Here is a 15,279-nt window from a genome sequence, read left to right on the forward strand (position 1 = left end):
CAATGGCTCGGCTACATCGCACTCCCTCTCAGTGGCTCTCGGTAACGGGGCTCTCTCTGGCCGCCAGCGCTCCGCCAGCTCAGAGCAGCTCAGCTGCCAGATCCCCGATCTCACAGCAGACTTCGAGTGGAGCCGAGCACCATCTATCTGTTAGAGCGCTGACAGAGCCACTTGCAGCTCGGCGAAGCCCGTCAGGAAACCTTTAGCTTATGAGATCTCGTTCAATACAGCCAAGACAGCAACCTCCACCCACCCACCTGCGAGATGAAAACACAGAGGGATAAATAGACGGACGGCTCCTTTGAACCCTGCACGTTTCTCCTTCCACCAAGGATCTGCACTGCCAGATATCCCCCACTCTTTCCTCCCCTCGAAAGAACACCAAACACTGAAAAACTAACCCAAAGTACCCAATGGACGATTATGATGCTGGGGACAGGAAGAGGAACGTTAAACACAGCAAAATGAGAATATGAACCATCTACCCCACCAAAGCCCAGACAGGTAAATTGCTTCCCAAATGCAGGTTGATTAACAGCTTCCCTTCACTGCACTGCCCCCCACCACCACCCACCCACCACCACCACCACCACCTTTGGACTCTCTATGCCTCACATCAGTACAGGTCCTTAGAAAGTCAAATCTTCACTTACTCAGATCTACCAAGAATCCCCAGTGCCTTGCTATACGAAAACCCCACAAACGGCAGTTCTTCGCCCGAGAAACCTGAGAGGTTCAGCTGGCACGGAGAGGATGAAACCCACGAATTCTTCTCTGGTTCATCAAAATTGGAGGTGTCATCATCAGACTTGAGGGTGGGAACGAAGGGGGGAGGAGCTGGTTGGAGAAAAACAAGAAGAGAGGGAGAGAAAAATTCAGACGGATTCAACACTGTTGCGGAGAAAATCGTCCTACTCCTTCAGCCTTAGCGATGGCACTGCAGCGCCTGCTTTCAATCTAGCTCACACAGGCAGACCTCGGCTCTTACAGCAACAAGAGATTAACCCCTTCTCTGCCAACATGGCCACCAACTGGCAGACAGGCTGCCTTCCCCGTTGGGGTAAACTGAAGGAGAAACTCAAACAGGTCACTTGATGGTACGAAAGCACTTTGGGGAACTCGTGGGAGCCAGCTGCTCCTTCCTGATATTTCCAGAACACTTCGACAGAGCATCAGGCTGGCTCGTGCCAGAGTGCCAACCAACGCACACCTATGTATTTCCTCCTCTGGACAGCTCCAGATCATTAATATTTAATGTTAGTCACTGAAATAAGATGGCATGTCTGCATTTCATGGATTAAGCGGGATGACAGGAAGGAGCAGGAAAGAGGACCTGGGAGGTATGTAACTCATGTTAGGATAGCACTGCAGTCTGGCTCATTCATAGCCAGAAGAGTGTGCTCAAAGCTCTTACCAACCACTTTTTTTTTTTTTTTTAGTTCATTATCCCTCCTCCCCACCTCAATCATGCCGCCCAAATCCACCGCAGTTTAATCAGCATAATGAAACACCAGCCAAATAAAGTTCTTCCCGATGATTTACAGCATCCCAGCGCACTGATGGTGTAAATGCACCGATGGCCGTATGCGTCCTACCTCGTTAAGGCATGACTCCGGGCTAGGAGCATCTTACATCTTCTCCACTTTCTGCAGACCTACTACACTCTCTCGGTCAGGGAGGAGGACACTCGGCCATCAGTCACCAGGAGGCTGCCCATTGTGGTGGGCTCCAGGGGGTGTAGCGGGCCAGAAGCGTTGCCATGGCTGCAGGCTGAGGCGTCCGTCTGTGGCGAGCCGGCCAGTGGAGTTGGCGAGCCGGGCATCACAGCCCCCGCAGTGCAGGCTTCATGCTCCCCACTCGGTGCGTGTTCTGGCTTTAACCCCACCTGGCCGCCTGCGTGGCAGGGGCCACTGCTGAGCCAAGTGACAGAGCAGCATGAGTCACTGCCGGAGCTCGCTACAGCGCCCCCTAGGACCGTTGTCGCAGCCGGTCACAGTCCAGGCTTCCTTTTTAACTCTTTGTTTTCTGAACTAAGCTGTGCACCAGATAGGAGCAGCAGTCTGGTCTCTGCTTACTGGCTCAAAAGAATCTGGCTATTTGCAAAGTACCCCGGTGACAACCACATCCAAGCGGCCACACTGGGGAGTGAATGGAGAGGTGAAGGGGTGGTGTGGGGGAGGGGGAAAGGAAGACACAAGGAGGAGGTCTGGCTGCTCCTGGGAGGTACAAAGGAGCATTCACAGAGCTTCAGGTGCACGGAGATGAGGTGAGAGACTGAAAACGTAAAATGCACTACCAGAAATTCATTTAACACCTCTAAGCTCTCAAGAGAATTTAAATCTTTCCTGGTAGGATCAGAATCTACTTTCTTAATACTTTAAAAATTAGCTGATGGAAAGAAAAATTACATTGAATGCTTCAGCCCACATCCCATGTGTACTTCCACCAACATAGCTTCAAATCCAATTGATTTCAATTACCCAATACTTCCTTCAAGAAAAAAAAATTAATGGAAATCATATTTTATAAGAATCAGAAAGAGAAGTTTTCCATCTCAAAAAACTCAGATAAAGACTGAGAAAATGTATGGAAATTCACAGATGATATGAATATGGAAGCATTATGACTGACAGCACATTACTTTGGAATCTGAGTGGGTTCAAATCCCAACTCTACCACTTACCATCAGCTCTGTGACTTCGGGAAAGTCACGTAACCTCTCTGAGCCTCATTTTCAACACAGAGATAACTTCCTCAAAGGGCTGTTGGGAGGTTTAAAAAAAAAAAATCTATACAAAGTGCTTAACATATTCCTTAGCACACAGTAAACACTGTATAAAAATCACCTATTATTGTTATTCCTCACATGAGATCCATGTTTCCGACTGATCCTGCAGTTAGTGAAGACTAGTGAGATACAGCCCAATCTGTGTTGAATATTCTTCTTTCGTGCTCAAAGCAGGCACACACTCCTGTGGATGTTTGTATTTATCATATCATCTCCTTTCTAGCAGAAGTTTAATTCTCTTTCCACTATATACTAATTTATCTTTGGAAGACTAAAATAGAATCCCATTTCTGAGTGAGGAGTATGATTAATATAGGGGTAGGAGCCACTCTCTGTGAAAGAATTATGATTTAGAAATTCTGTACTATAAAATAAGATTTCTCTTGAAAACTCCATCATGCTGAAAGCTAGCCCATATGGTCGAGATTAGAAAAAGAGCCAGACAATCTTCAATAGAAGGAAGGAGAAATCAACATGAAATACACCAGCTGGTAACAGGTGAGATAGTCACAGGATGGAACAAAAGCCAGGGATATAAACCTCTAGACAAGTAGTCAGTTGAGTACAACAGGAAAGTCTGAAAAGAAGGGCTTATGGGAGCACCTGAGTGGCTCAGTCAGTTAAGTGTCTGATTCAATCGGCTCAGGCCCTGATTTCAGGGTTATGAGATTGAGCCCTGCATTGGGCTCCAGACTCAGTCAGAAGTCTGCTTAAGAGTCTCTCCCTCAGCCCATCTCCCTGCTCACAATCTCTCTCTTTCTTTCTGAAATAAATCAATCTTTACCCCCCCAAAAAAAGGACTTATATGGGCCATATCTGTGCAGAAAAAGAGCCATAGCCTCAAGCCAAAAAGAAATGGGCAAACTGGAAACTCTCTACCACCAGAAAATGACAAGGATGCTCACATTTGGCCAGGACCCTTTAGTGGGAAAAAAACAGCCAGAGATTAAGACTATAATCCCAGCTAGCATGTCTGCATTTATAGTATCCTGTATAGGGTAGGAACTACAAAACAAGAAATCAACATCAATACTGGCCCAGGATCACTGAGCCCTTAGGGCCCTGGCAGACACAAAAGGAGAACATCTTATGGAAGCATTTTCACAATCCAGGACACACAGGACAGACAAAGCAACAGACACACACACACACCCAGTCCCTACTAGAAATCAGTTCACCAAAAAAAAAAGTAAAAACCAGGAACTATACATAACGAAGAAAAAGAAACCACCCAAACTACACGGAGGATCATCATCATATAAAAGAAATGGGAAAATGAGCCTTCCAAAAACTGCAGATAAGGGGCACCTGGTTGGCTCAGTGGGTTAAGCCCCTGCCTTTGGCTCAGGTCATGATCTCAGGGTCCTGGGATCGAGCCCCGCATCAGGCTCTCTGCTCAGGGGAGCCTGCTTCCCTGCCTCTCTCTCTGCCTGCCTCTCTGCCTACTGTACTTCTCTCTCAGTCAAATAAATAAATAAAATCTTCAAAAACAAAATAAAAAATCTGCAGATAAAAGAACAATCTAAAATGGGCCATAAAATAATTTGATTTAGTATCAAGGTAAATGAGTAGAAACTCTAATAAAAGAATAGAATACTCTGGAAAAAGGACCACACACATTTAAAAGGAACCAGACAGAACTTTAAAAATGAAAAGCATTGTTACTGAATTTGAAGTTTAAAACTCACTGGGTACATTAAATAGAATATTAGACACAGCCAAAGAGAAAATTAGTGAGGCGGCAGTTAGATATGAAGAAATCATATAGAACCATACTTCTCAAAGTGTGATCTGTAGACTGGCAGCATCAGCATCACCTGGGAGTTGGTTAGAAATACAGAATCTCTGGGGCACCTGAATGGCTCAGTGGGTTAAGCATCTGCCTTTAGCTCAGGTCATGATCTCAGAGTCCTGGGATCGAGCCCGGCTTTGGACTCCCTGCTCAGTAGGGAGTCTGCTTCTCCCTCTCTCTCTGCCCCTCTCCCCACCTGTGCTCGCTCTCAAATAAATACAATTCAAAAAAAAAGAAGAAGAAGAAGAAGAAATACAGAAATCTGGCTCTGTCCCCCATCCACTGAATCAGAACCTGCGTTAAAATGAGATGTGCAGTTGGAGAAGTGCTCATGTGGAATGCAGCATAGAGACAAAGAGACCAGACATGAGAGGTCAGGAAACAAAGAATTAGAAGGTTCAATACATATCTTAACAGGTGCACCAGAGAGAGTAAACTAGCTTAAAATCTGGATGTCATATTTTGAAAGGACTATGTGAAACTTAGTCAAATCCAAGATTATGATATGTGGCCACATCTATCTTTGGGGGCTAATTCTCCTCCTTCTTATAACTTATGGAAAATATTCCTTTTCTGACCCTCACAAAATTTAATTTTCCTGGGGCAGCTTGGATGGCCCAGTCAGCTGAGCAGCCAACTCTCGGTTTCGGCTCAGGTCATGATCTCACAACTGTGGATCGAGCGCCACGTCGGGCTCTGCACTCAGCGCAGAGTCTGCTTCAAATTCTCTTTCCATCGCCCTCCTGCTCAATCTCTCTTTCTCTCTCAAATAAATAAAATCTTTTTAAAAAACATAATTTTTCTTCTTTACAAAAGGTATTAATAAGTCGTTGGATTTCAGTCTATGTTGCTGGATATACATGATATACCTGGGAACATAGCACAGTGCCAAGCACACTGTAGGCACACAATAAATATTTGCTAAACAGATGTGTAGAAGATGACTCTTGAAAAGAGAGCACCTAGCACAATAAAGGCCACGAAGAAACTGCTCGATGTTTGAGTTAAATGAAGAGGCTTTAAAAGTGGAGATTGTTCTGTCTGAAAAATATGTTAATGAGTGCCTTTATTAATATTTTCTGATACAGTATTATGAAATCATCTCACCCCCTATACCCACCACGTTCAATAATGACAAATCAGAAGTCATATATTAAGATCTACTGTTCATTGGCAAAAACCATTAAGAAAAACAAGAAAATTTAAAAAAAAAAAGAAGAAGAAGAAGAAGAAAGAAAGAAAAACAAGAAAATCTTTTCCTATGTATTTTTTTAAAAATAAATCAGCCTGTGCTTGAGGTCACATTAGGGCACATTCCCCATAGTGGCAAGGGCTATGCAAGCAAGTTCTGGAGTGTTTCCTGCCCCCTCCCCCCCGCCATCCCCAATCATAAGATAGATGGCAGAACAAGGTTTTCAGAAACAAAGAGCTATTTTAGGAGCTTTAGTTAATCTCTCTCCTATAAATTCTATCTTTTCTTTAATTCTGACATTCATTAGAAGATTTTGGGGGGAAAAACACAGTACCTTCAAATTAAAAAAAACAACAACAACAACAACGGCAAAAAAACAAGGAAAGGAGAAGCAACTGGATTTGTCCTCTTGGCCCTACTTATCTCTGACATGTTCCACTGACATGTTCCATTTACCCCATCCCACTTTTAATTTTTCAGCATACCACACAAACGTTGATATTACAAACATAAAAGATTTTCTAATTTTGGTATAGTGTTTATCGCCCGCCTTCCCCACTGGAACACGAAGTCCGTGGGGGGGAAGATGATGCCATGTTCACCATTACACCCCTAACACCTGGCTGTCCTTAGTCAATGTTTAGCATCTATTCTGTTAAAGGAATGAATGAATAACAAAAACCTTGGATGTGTGATAATTTCTTAAACCTAATGGACTATTTCATGCAATGTGCCACTTTAGGAGACCTAGAGTACCCGATTTAGTCATGAGGAATTGGCACATTAAAACACAAGTACGACAGGGGCGCCTGGGTGGCTCAGTGGGTTAAGCCGCTGCCTTAGTCATGATCTCGGGGACCTAGAGTCCCGCCGCTTTTTAGTCATGAGCTTCTCCATCTACTTGTGATTTCTTGGCAAATAAATAAAATCTTTAAAAAAAAAAAAAAAAAAAAAAACACAAGTACGACAACAAAAAGCTGAGCCTAGATATAGCTCATAAAACCCCTATGATTTTTAATCATCACTGTGAGTTACAGACACCGGTGCTGAGTCGCATGTGGCAGAAACGCAAGATGAATAAAAGCCAACACAGTGTCATAAAGGATAAAGGCACATAAATAAATATTGTGTAATGATATAATGAATCGGGACTGTGCCTGGAACACAGTGGGCATCCGATATTAAATCAAAAACATTTTCGGCTTCATTCTGTCTACCATGATGTCCTGTACCTTAAAAAAAAAAAAAAAAATTACTTAATCCAATGTCATGTTCAAACCTAAAAGGAAGACAGCCAGAAAAGTAGCCATCCTCCAGTTCCTTAAACTCTGAAGCAACCAATGTGATCGCACTTATCCATGGTACAAAGGTAGGACTGCAAAGTAGGTGAAGAGGAGGCTATTTACGTCATCTAGAGGTCAAGGTGTGGGTGTGAAAAGCAGAGATACATAAATGGAATGCCAGTAAGTCCTGCCAAAGAGGACACGGTGAGTTTTGTGTGTTCCTGTGGGAAAGTGTCACAGAGGTGATTGAATGTCAAGAGTTGGATAAAAGGTATCTTGGCCGGCTGGAGTGGGGAAGAGTACCACTTTAGGAAAGCCACAGAGCAACAGCCCGAGAGAGCCGTGGGTAATGAGGCTGGGAAGGAAGCGAAAGAGAAATCTTGGCCGGACCTTGAAGTGGGGGATCCCTGGATTGAATTGATGGAAGGAATTATTAGAATTTTAGAGCCCTGGGTTGGTGTCAGTGCTGGAGACCACGGCTGCAGGAGCGATGACTGGAAGAAGTCAATGCTAGAGACCTCTAAAAAACAGGTCTATGATAGTCAATGCGACAAATTCTACAGTAAGGAAGCAATAATGGAAACAGAGAGGATGTGGATCAACAGGAGGCAGGCTATGGAAAGAAGGGGAAAATTGTGACAACTGACACAAGAGCAGAGCTTTTAGGAACATAAGTGACCAGCTCTTAGGATGGGAATAGCTCCGAGAGAAAGAGGTTGCAATTGGAGGAAGAGCAAAAGATCCAGGATCAGAGAGATCCTGGGAATGAACCAATAGAATAGGTTAGGGGATAGGCAAATACAGCCAGTTACTAAATATACGTAAATAATCCAGGCCATTGGAACAGATTCTATTCCCCAGAGCCTCAGGCAAGTTCTTTACTTTCTCCCTCTGGGTAGGAATTGATCAGGTATAGCTCCTCCAAACAACACGTTGTGTAAGAAATACAAAAAGAAGAAAAACTAGACCCAGTTTCTTTTTTTTTTTTTTTTTTAAAGATTTTGTTTATTTATTTGGCAGAGAGGCAGGCAGAGAGAGAGAGGAAGGGAAGCAGGCTCGCAGAGAGCCCGACGTAGGGCTCGATTCCAGGACCCTGGGATCACAACCTGAGCGGAAGGCAGAGGCTTTAACCCACTGAGCTACCTAGGCGCCCTAGATCCAGTTTCTGATTGACTTAAGTAAATAATATATTCCCCCATGCCTTTGCTTCCCAAAAGAGTCATAAAGAGCCTTTAAGGTGATGCTGATTTGGCCAGTGATCAATTTTTACAATGGTGTCTTCAAAGGAGATGAATAAGGAAGTTAGCATCACTCAAGTGTGCTTTAATCAATCAATCTCAAGGACACTAGGGTCTGGCTGCCAATGGCTAAAGGCAGGTACCTTCCCTCTCTGGTGGCAGATTCGAGATCTCAGCGGAGTTGTGCGCTCGGTCTGAATCTCACCATTCTCAAAAGCCTATGTTCCTCCTACCAGGCGGCTTGGCATCAAGCCTTTGGCAAATGACTGACGTTTTCACACAGATTTATACTTTGAGATGTGCTTTCTCTCAATTCTGCCTCGTACTTGAACCAGACTTCTAGTAGTATAGCTTTACTTTGTCTGCCCCCCTCCCTCCGGGTCTGGGTCCTCAGCAAAGCTGCAAAACACCTACAAGAGCTGGAAACACTCCGAAGAGAGAATCCTTTCCAACCACAACTAGTCATGATGGCCAGGTTAGGTCTGGATGTAGCCAGTGTGGGGCCCAGGTGGAGGCCCCCCGAACATACTTAAACAACAGTGAAGAAGCTAGTTCCTCAGCGTCCATTCCCTAGGACTGGTCTGCTCCTTCCCCCTTGAATTACCTCCACCCAAGAACACATCACATTACACTCGTTCTTTGCTGCCCTCAGGAACGTTGTAGCATCCTTTTCTCCAACATTTTCAAATGTATTTTTAAATATTATAAAATATAAAATATTAAAATATTCCACACGCACAGAAGTAGAGAGGTGGTAAAATGAACTCCCACACGCCCCTTCCCCAGCTTCAAAAACAAGCAACTCCCATCCCATTCCAATCCCTTCCTGCCTTGTTCACGCGTTTGTTGATTATTAAAAGCAGAGCCCAGCGCTCGTATTGTTTCACCCAAAACTACTGCAAGAGATAACTGTAAGCAGCATTTCTCAACTGTGGCACCAGGGACATGTGGGAGGGGAGAGTGCTCTGCTGTAGGGGGCTGTCATGGGTCTTCTGGGTCATTTAGCAGTATCACTGACCTCTCCCCAACAGATGGCAACAATACCTCAAGTCATGACGACCGAAAATGTCTCCCGACATTGCTAAATGTCCCATGGGGGGGGCAAAATCACCCCCAGTTGAGAACCGATGCTCTAACAGATAAGATCTTCCAAAACACTATTAGCACAATACCTTCATCACATCCAACAAAATTAATAATAACTCCATAACATTATCTAACACCGTATTTGTGTTTGATTTCTCCAGTGGTCCCCAGAATGTCTCTTTACAGTTGCTTTCATCTCAGTCAGGATCTAACTAAGATTTACAAGCTGATTTGGTTGGTGTGTCTCTTAATTTGTGACAATGATTTTCTTTTATAGTCATTTATTGGGGGGCGCCTGGGTGGCTCAGTGGGTTAAGCCTGTGCCTTCAGCTCTGGTCTTGATCTCAGGGACCTGGGATCAAGCCCCACATCAGGCTCCCTGCTCTGTGGGAAGCCTGCTTCTCCCTCTCCCGTTTCTCCTGCTTGTATTCCCTCTCTCACTGTCTCAATCTCTCTGTCAAAATAAAATCTTAAAAAAAAAAAAATTACTTTTTTAAAAAAAGTGATTTATTGGCCTAAGAAACTGGATCACATGTCTGTAGAACTTCCTACATTCTGGACTTGGGTGAGTGAGTGTATTCTCGTGACATCATTTAACATGTTTCTCTGTCCCCCATGTTTCCAATTAACTAACCAGCAGTTCAGCGAGGGCATTCCTTACATTCATATTCCGTTCTTATGGCAAGAATACTTCCCAGTATTCTGGATATGTTGTCTCCTTAATGCATGACATGTCTGCTTGTCTCCCATCCTGTGATGTTCAGAATGATCCATGGCTTCCAATGACATCAGCCTGATGCCTCCACCATAAAGTTCTCCCATCTTTCACTTAAAGGTTTACAACCATTGATAAGCATTGCCATGGGCCATTATTTCATGAAGGGCTGCAAAATGGTGGTTTTCTCATTTTACCATTCCTTCTACATTTATTAGCACATCAACAATTTGGTTACCCTGAAATACAGTTCAAATAGGAGGGCAAAACAAATGCTTGGTTCTTTCCCTATATTTAGCAACATTCAGAGTAATGACCTGGGGGCCCTTAGAACCGCCAGAAATGACCGGTGAGATTTCTTTTTGAGTTATCATTAAGAACTCATAAGTTGTTAGATATTTGTGGTTTTTCAAGCCACTGTGGTCTTTTTGGTGTTCATACTGTCCCATCTCAGACAACGAGAAGCCCCTCTATACTAGATATTTTTGCCAGAAAAGTCAAATCAGAATCTATTTTTAGCTTTTGGAACTACCTTCCAGTTTACAGGGGCCAAAAGAACAAGCACCACCAACATCCCCTACTAAGGAAGTGAAGAGACAAAAGTGGGGGTATTCTGTAAGCCAATGACCGTACTTCCCCATCAAGCCAAAGGCACAGAAAAAAACAATATACATGTAGATATGTGCGTATATATGTTTGTGTGTGTGTACACACATATATTTTTAATTTAAAAAATTTAACCTTATCTCCATTGCTGACTATAATCCAAGCTTTGAGTGACTTTGAATCCAACTACTAGGGGTATTGGCAAGATGCGGAGGAACTGGATCGCTCATTCATTGTTGGTGAAAATATAAAATGGTACAACCACTCTAAGAAAGTTTGGCAATCTCTCAAAAAGGGAAGCATACCCCTATCACACCATCCAGCCATTCCACTCTAAGGTACTTACCCAAGAGAAAGGAATGCATATGTCTGTAGACTTGTACACAAATGTTCATAGAAGCTTTATTTCAAATAACCAAAAACTGGAAACAACCCAGACATCTATCAACAGAGGACTGGACAAACTGTGGTATAGCCATACAACAAACTACTTCTTAGCAGTAAAAAGGAACGGACTAGGACACATGCCACGACATGGGAAGAATCTCACATTGATTACGCTGAATGAGAGCTGGGCAAAATAAGTACCCCTTGCATGACTTAATTTATATAAAGTTTAGAAAATACAAGCTAAACTACAGTGACAAAAGGCCAATCAGTCGTTGCCTGGGGACAAAGGAAGGAATGGGCAAGGGTATTGGGAAAGGGCTTCAAAGGGACATGAAGAAACTTCTGGGGATGATGGACATGTCCATGCTCTTAAGTGTCATGATGCTTCACGGGTGTATACATGTATCAACACTTAAACTGTGCACTTAAAATACATGTGCTCATTATACATCTATTATTCCTCAATAAAGCTCTTTCCAACCATTAGGAAGTGCGAATATTTGGTCTCCCTCCTTCCCTGGTCTGCAGAGCCTCCAGTCAGGCTCCTTTGCCCCATGATGTGAAAGCACTGACCAAACACACCAAGCCTCACCCATCTGCTCACTCCTCCCCCAAGAAGGAGTTAATGTGACTCATCAGAGCTGGACATCACCGGGCGAGGTTTTATTGGAAGGCAGGGTTACTGTGCCTGGAAAGCAAAGATCCAAGCTTAACACTTCCTGTTTCACCACCTATGTCCAGACTTGGCAGGAACTCAGTTAACTGATCGCTTTCATCCTTCTCTTTTTTTCCTTCCTCTGTCCCACCGTGACAATGTGGCTCTGCCCATGAGGGAAGACCCTCCGTTCTTCTCTGGGAGGATGGGTAAATGTCCTGGAGCCCCGCATCAAGGGTTATCGAGTACTTGCTTCACCAGGAATAAAGCAGATATTTTCATCCACATCTGGCTATCAGTTCCTTGTGTGTATCCTTTGTCAGAAGTCTGAAGGACAGGAAGAGTGGGCCTTATACCCCAAACTGCCAATGCTGTACAATGAATCTTTTTCTTTCCATCACCATGGAGCAACAGAGTTGGTCACATTTATTTTCTCTGAAGTGAGACACTGGACATTGTTTCCAGACCCTTGGTTGTGAACCACCTGGACCTTCTGCTCTTTGTCCTTTGGCTTCTTAATCTCTTTCGACTCCTGCCAGCCACCTTCCTAGTCCTATCCAAGCTTCACACTCAGAAAATGAGCATAAATGCAATTGCCACACTTCATAGAATTGACTGGAAAGTTGGGTCCTGAATATAGTTCCAGATGTTTAATATAATTCTGAATCTCTGGCCAAATCATTTCCCATGTTTGCTTGGTTATAAAAGGTTTTGGGGCAAGTGGGAATTTAAGGGTCAAGGACTCCAATTTATGGGCTTTCTAGAAAAACCTATTCCCCACCTTCCCCCAGGAAAGGCATTAATTTATCTCATCTAGAACTGATTTTACTAAACTAAAATTTAGCATCGCACTGTCGGCTTACACTAAGAGGCACTATAGGAAGCAGTCATAGGGGAAGTGCAAAAGGGTGGCCCAGTCAGTTGAGCATCTGACTACTGACCAGTACAGAATCAATACAATCAGTACAATTACCCCAGGTCATGACCTCAGAGTTGTGGGATTGAGCCCCATGTCAGGCTCCACGCTCAGAGGGGAGTTTGCTTGAGATTCTCTCCCTCACCCTTTCCCTACCCCCAACAAAGCTCTCTCTAAAATAAATAAATAAATCTTAAAAAAAAAAAAAAAGGCGGCAGCGGCAGCAGCACTCATATGGAAATCTCCAGAATACATATGGGAGGAATGAGGTCCACAATATCACAAGGAGGTCTCATTTAAGGGGAACCCAGTGATGAAATTCCTCGGGGCTTGGTATCCAGAAAATCAAGTCTTTTCTGAGCAAACCAGTCTGGATTTTTTTTTTTCTCATGGGACTGAGGCTCTCCTACAGTTGACCCTTGAACAACATGGGTTTGAACTGCGGGGGTCTACTTACACATGATTTTTTTCAATAATTCAGCACAGTACCGCAAATGTACTTTCCCTTCTTAACGATGTTCTTAATAACATTTTCTTTTCTCTATTTTACTTTATTGTACGAATACAGTATGTAATACATGTAGCATGCAACATATGTTACTCAACTGTTTACATCATCAGTAAGGCTCCTAGTCAACAGTAGGCTGTGAGAAACTTTGGGGGAGTCAAAAGTTATGCACAGATTTTTGACTATGCAGGGGTCAGTGCTCCTAAACCCCATGTTGTTCAAGGGTCATCTGTCACTGTTCATATTTTCCTTTTCGCTTTGGCCACTAGGAGGCTAAGAGTCCCAAAACTGTCCTTGTCCAGCAACCTGACCGGCACTTCTTTGCTTTTACCTTTAACCCTGACTTGTATTTCTTTACTGGGATACCCTCTTCAACCAGATTCCTACACTTATTTATTTTTATCCTTTTGATATTGCAATTATCTCTAAAATAAGCCATCTCAATTTATCTTGGAATAAAATGAAATACTGCATATTTTTAACATCTCTGGATGTAGCTGCTAAATGCAGACTAGAGCAGGGAAATCCCATAATCCTAATTTATAAGCATTTAGCTCTTCATAGGCTGTTTTCTCCTATCAATAACTTACTTTCTAAAAACAGAACAATCCCCCAAGAGATACATATATATACTCGCCTGTATAGCCCTGTAAGCCTGTGAGAACTACTGACTACATGTCTTCATTATTCCTTGTTTATGTTGGAGCAGAGGGGTGCCCACATGCTCCTGGGCTAGTAAGCTGAATTCCTGCCATCACTACTACAGCATCCCCCCCATCTTCCTCTCTCTCAGGCTGATCCCCCCACAGCCCAGCTCCCCTTCCTCACTGCCTTCTGCCCCTCAAGTCACTAGGTGGTTATCCAACAGAGAGATACATATCAGGGCCAACAAAGATGAACAGAGAAGCACATCTACCAACCTCCAGGAACAAGCATAGAAAACAAAGCATGGACAGACACCTGCTTGAATGAGAGAAACCCCAAACAAGCAGACCTGAAAAAGGTCCAAACAAGCCAACACACACACACACACACACACACTTCACAAGCCATTGAGATAATGCTATTGTAAAAGCAGACTGCTAAAATAAATGAATGAAATAATTCAAGTTAAAACCATAAGGGGTTTTCGTTTGCAAAGAAGAGAACACTGCTCACTAGAAATCAAGGCCAGAGTGGCCAATTCAAAGGATAAATATGTTAGGGCATAAAAAGATTTCTTCATTTATATCAATAATGCAGGAAAATCAGCTGACCATAAAAACTCCTGATTTCTTGGGAGGCAGTGTAACTATGTTGTGAAGAATACAGGCCCTACTGGTGTCTATGTTGGTATAGAATATTCTGGAAAATTATATAACTGACAATAGTGGATCACTTTAGGGAGAAGCCCTGGGCATAGGGTGAGAAAGAGACAATTTTCACTGTTTAACCTCCTGTGTCATTTGGCTTTTTTTTTTTTTTTTTACCATGGACTGTACTAACTTTTCAAATAAATAAAAGCAAAGAGAAGTTGGATTTGGAGAGACCTGAATTTGACTTCTGCCACTGCCAAGTATTGGCTCCGAGACCTTTGCCAAGAGGCTTCATCTCCTTAGGCCTCAATATCCCCACCTGTACCATGAGACTAATGATAGCACCCAACTCACAGAGCTGCAGTGAGTAAATGGGACAATAATACACATAAAGGACTTTGCAGAACCCTTGGCACATAGTAGGTGCTCAATAAAATGCATGGCAATATAATACAAGCCTAAAAAGTTAATGAAGAAAACTGAATCCATCCTTAACTGAAACCAAATATGGGACACAACAGTAAGCTGGGGGTTGGGGGCAGCGCTGGGGTTTGGAAGACATATCGATGCCTTCTTAGAACCATCTATTTGCTATCAGCAGATGAAGAGCCAGTTAAGCCACCATCTTGAAAGATAGAAAGGTTGTAAAGCCCATCTGAGAAAAAAAAGCTTTCAATTCCTCAAAAGCAGAGCCTCAAATCCAGCATTTCCGAGCAGTTCCATCTACCGATAGAAGTCCTCAGCCAAAAAGCAGTCTCCCCTTATTCTGGGGCCAGAGAACAAAATGAGGAGGAAGGACCCTACAGAGATGAGCA

At 43.3% G+C, this 15,279-nt stretch overlaps 1 protein-coding gene across 10 annotated transcripts in view; it reads right to left on the minus strand.

Annotated features, from left to right (window-relative positions):
* CIT (citron rho-interacting serine/threonine kinase) overlaps positions 1-15,279 on the minus strand; it is a 167,727-nt gene that overhangs the window by 103,628 nt on the left and 48,820 nt on the right. For all 10 annotated transcript variants that reach the window (XM_045073762.1, XM_045073767.1, XM_045073766.1 and 7 more), the window contains one exon: positions 654-837. In XM_045073762.1, the coding sequence (XP_044929697.1) occupies positions 654-837 (184 nt within the window). The remainder of the gene's footprint in view (positions 1-653; positions 838-15,279) is intronic.

Source organism: Mustela putorius, unplaced genomic scaffold (genome assembly GCF_011764305.1).
Source record: "Mustela putorius furo isolate JIRA1106 unplaced genomic scaffold, ASM1176430v1.1 tig00537248_pilon_pilon_pilon, whole genome shotgun sequence".
Taxonomy (NCBI): Eukaryota; Metazoa; Chordata; class Mammalia; order Carnivora; family Mustelidae; genus Mustela; species Mustela putorius.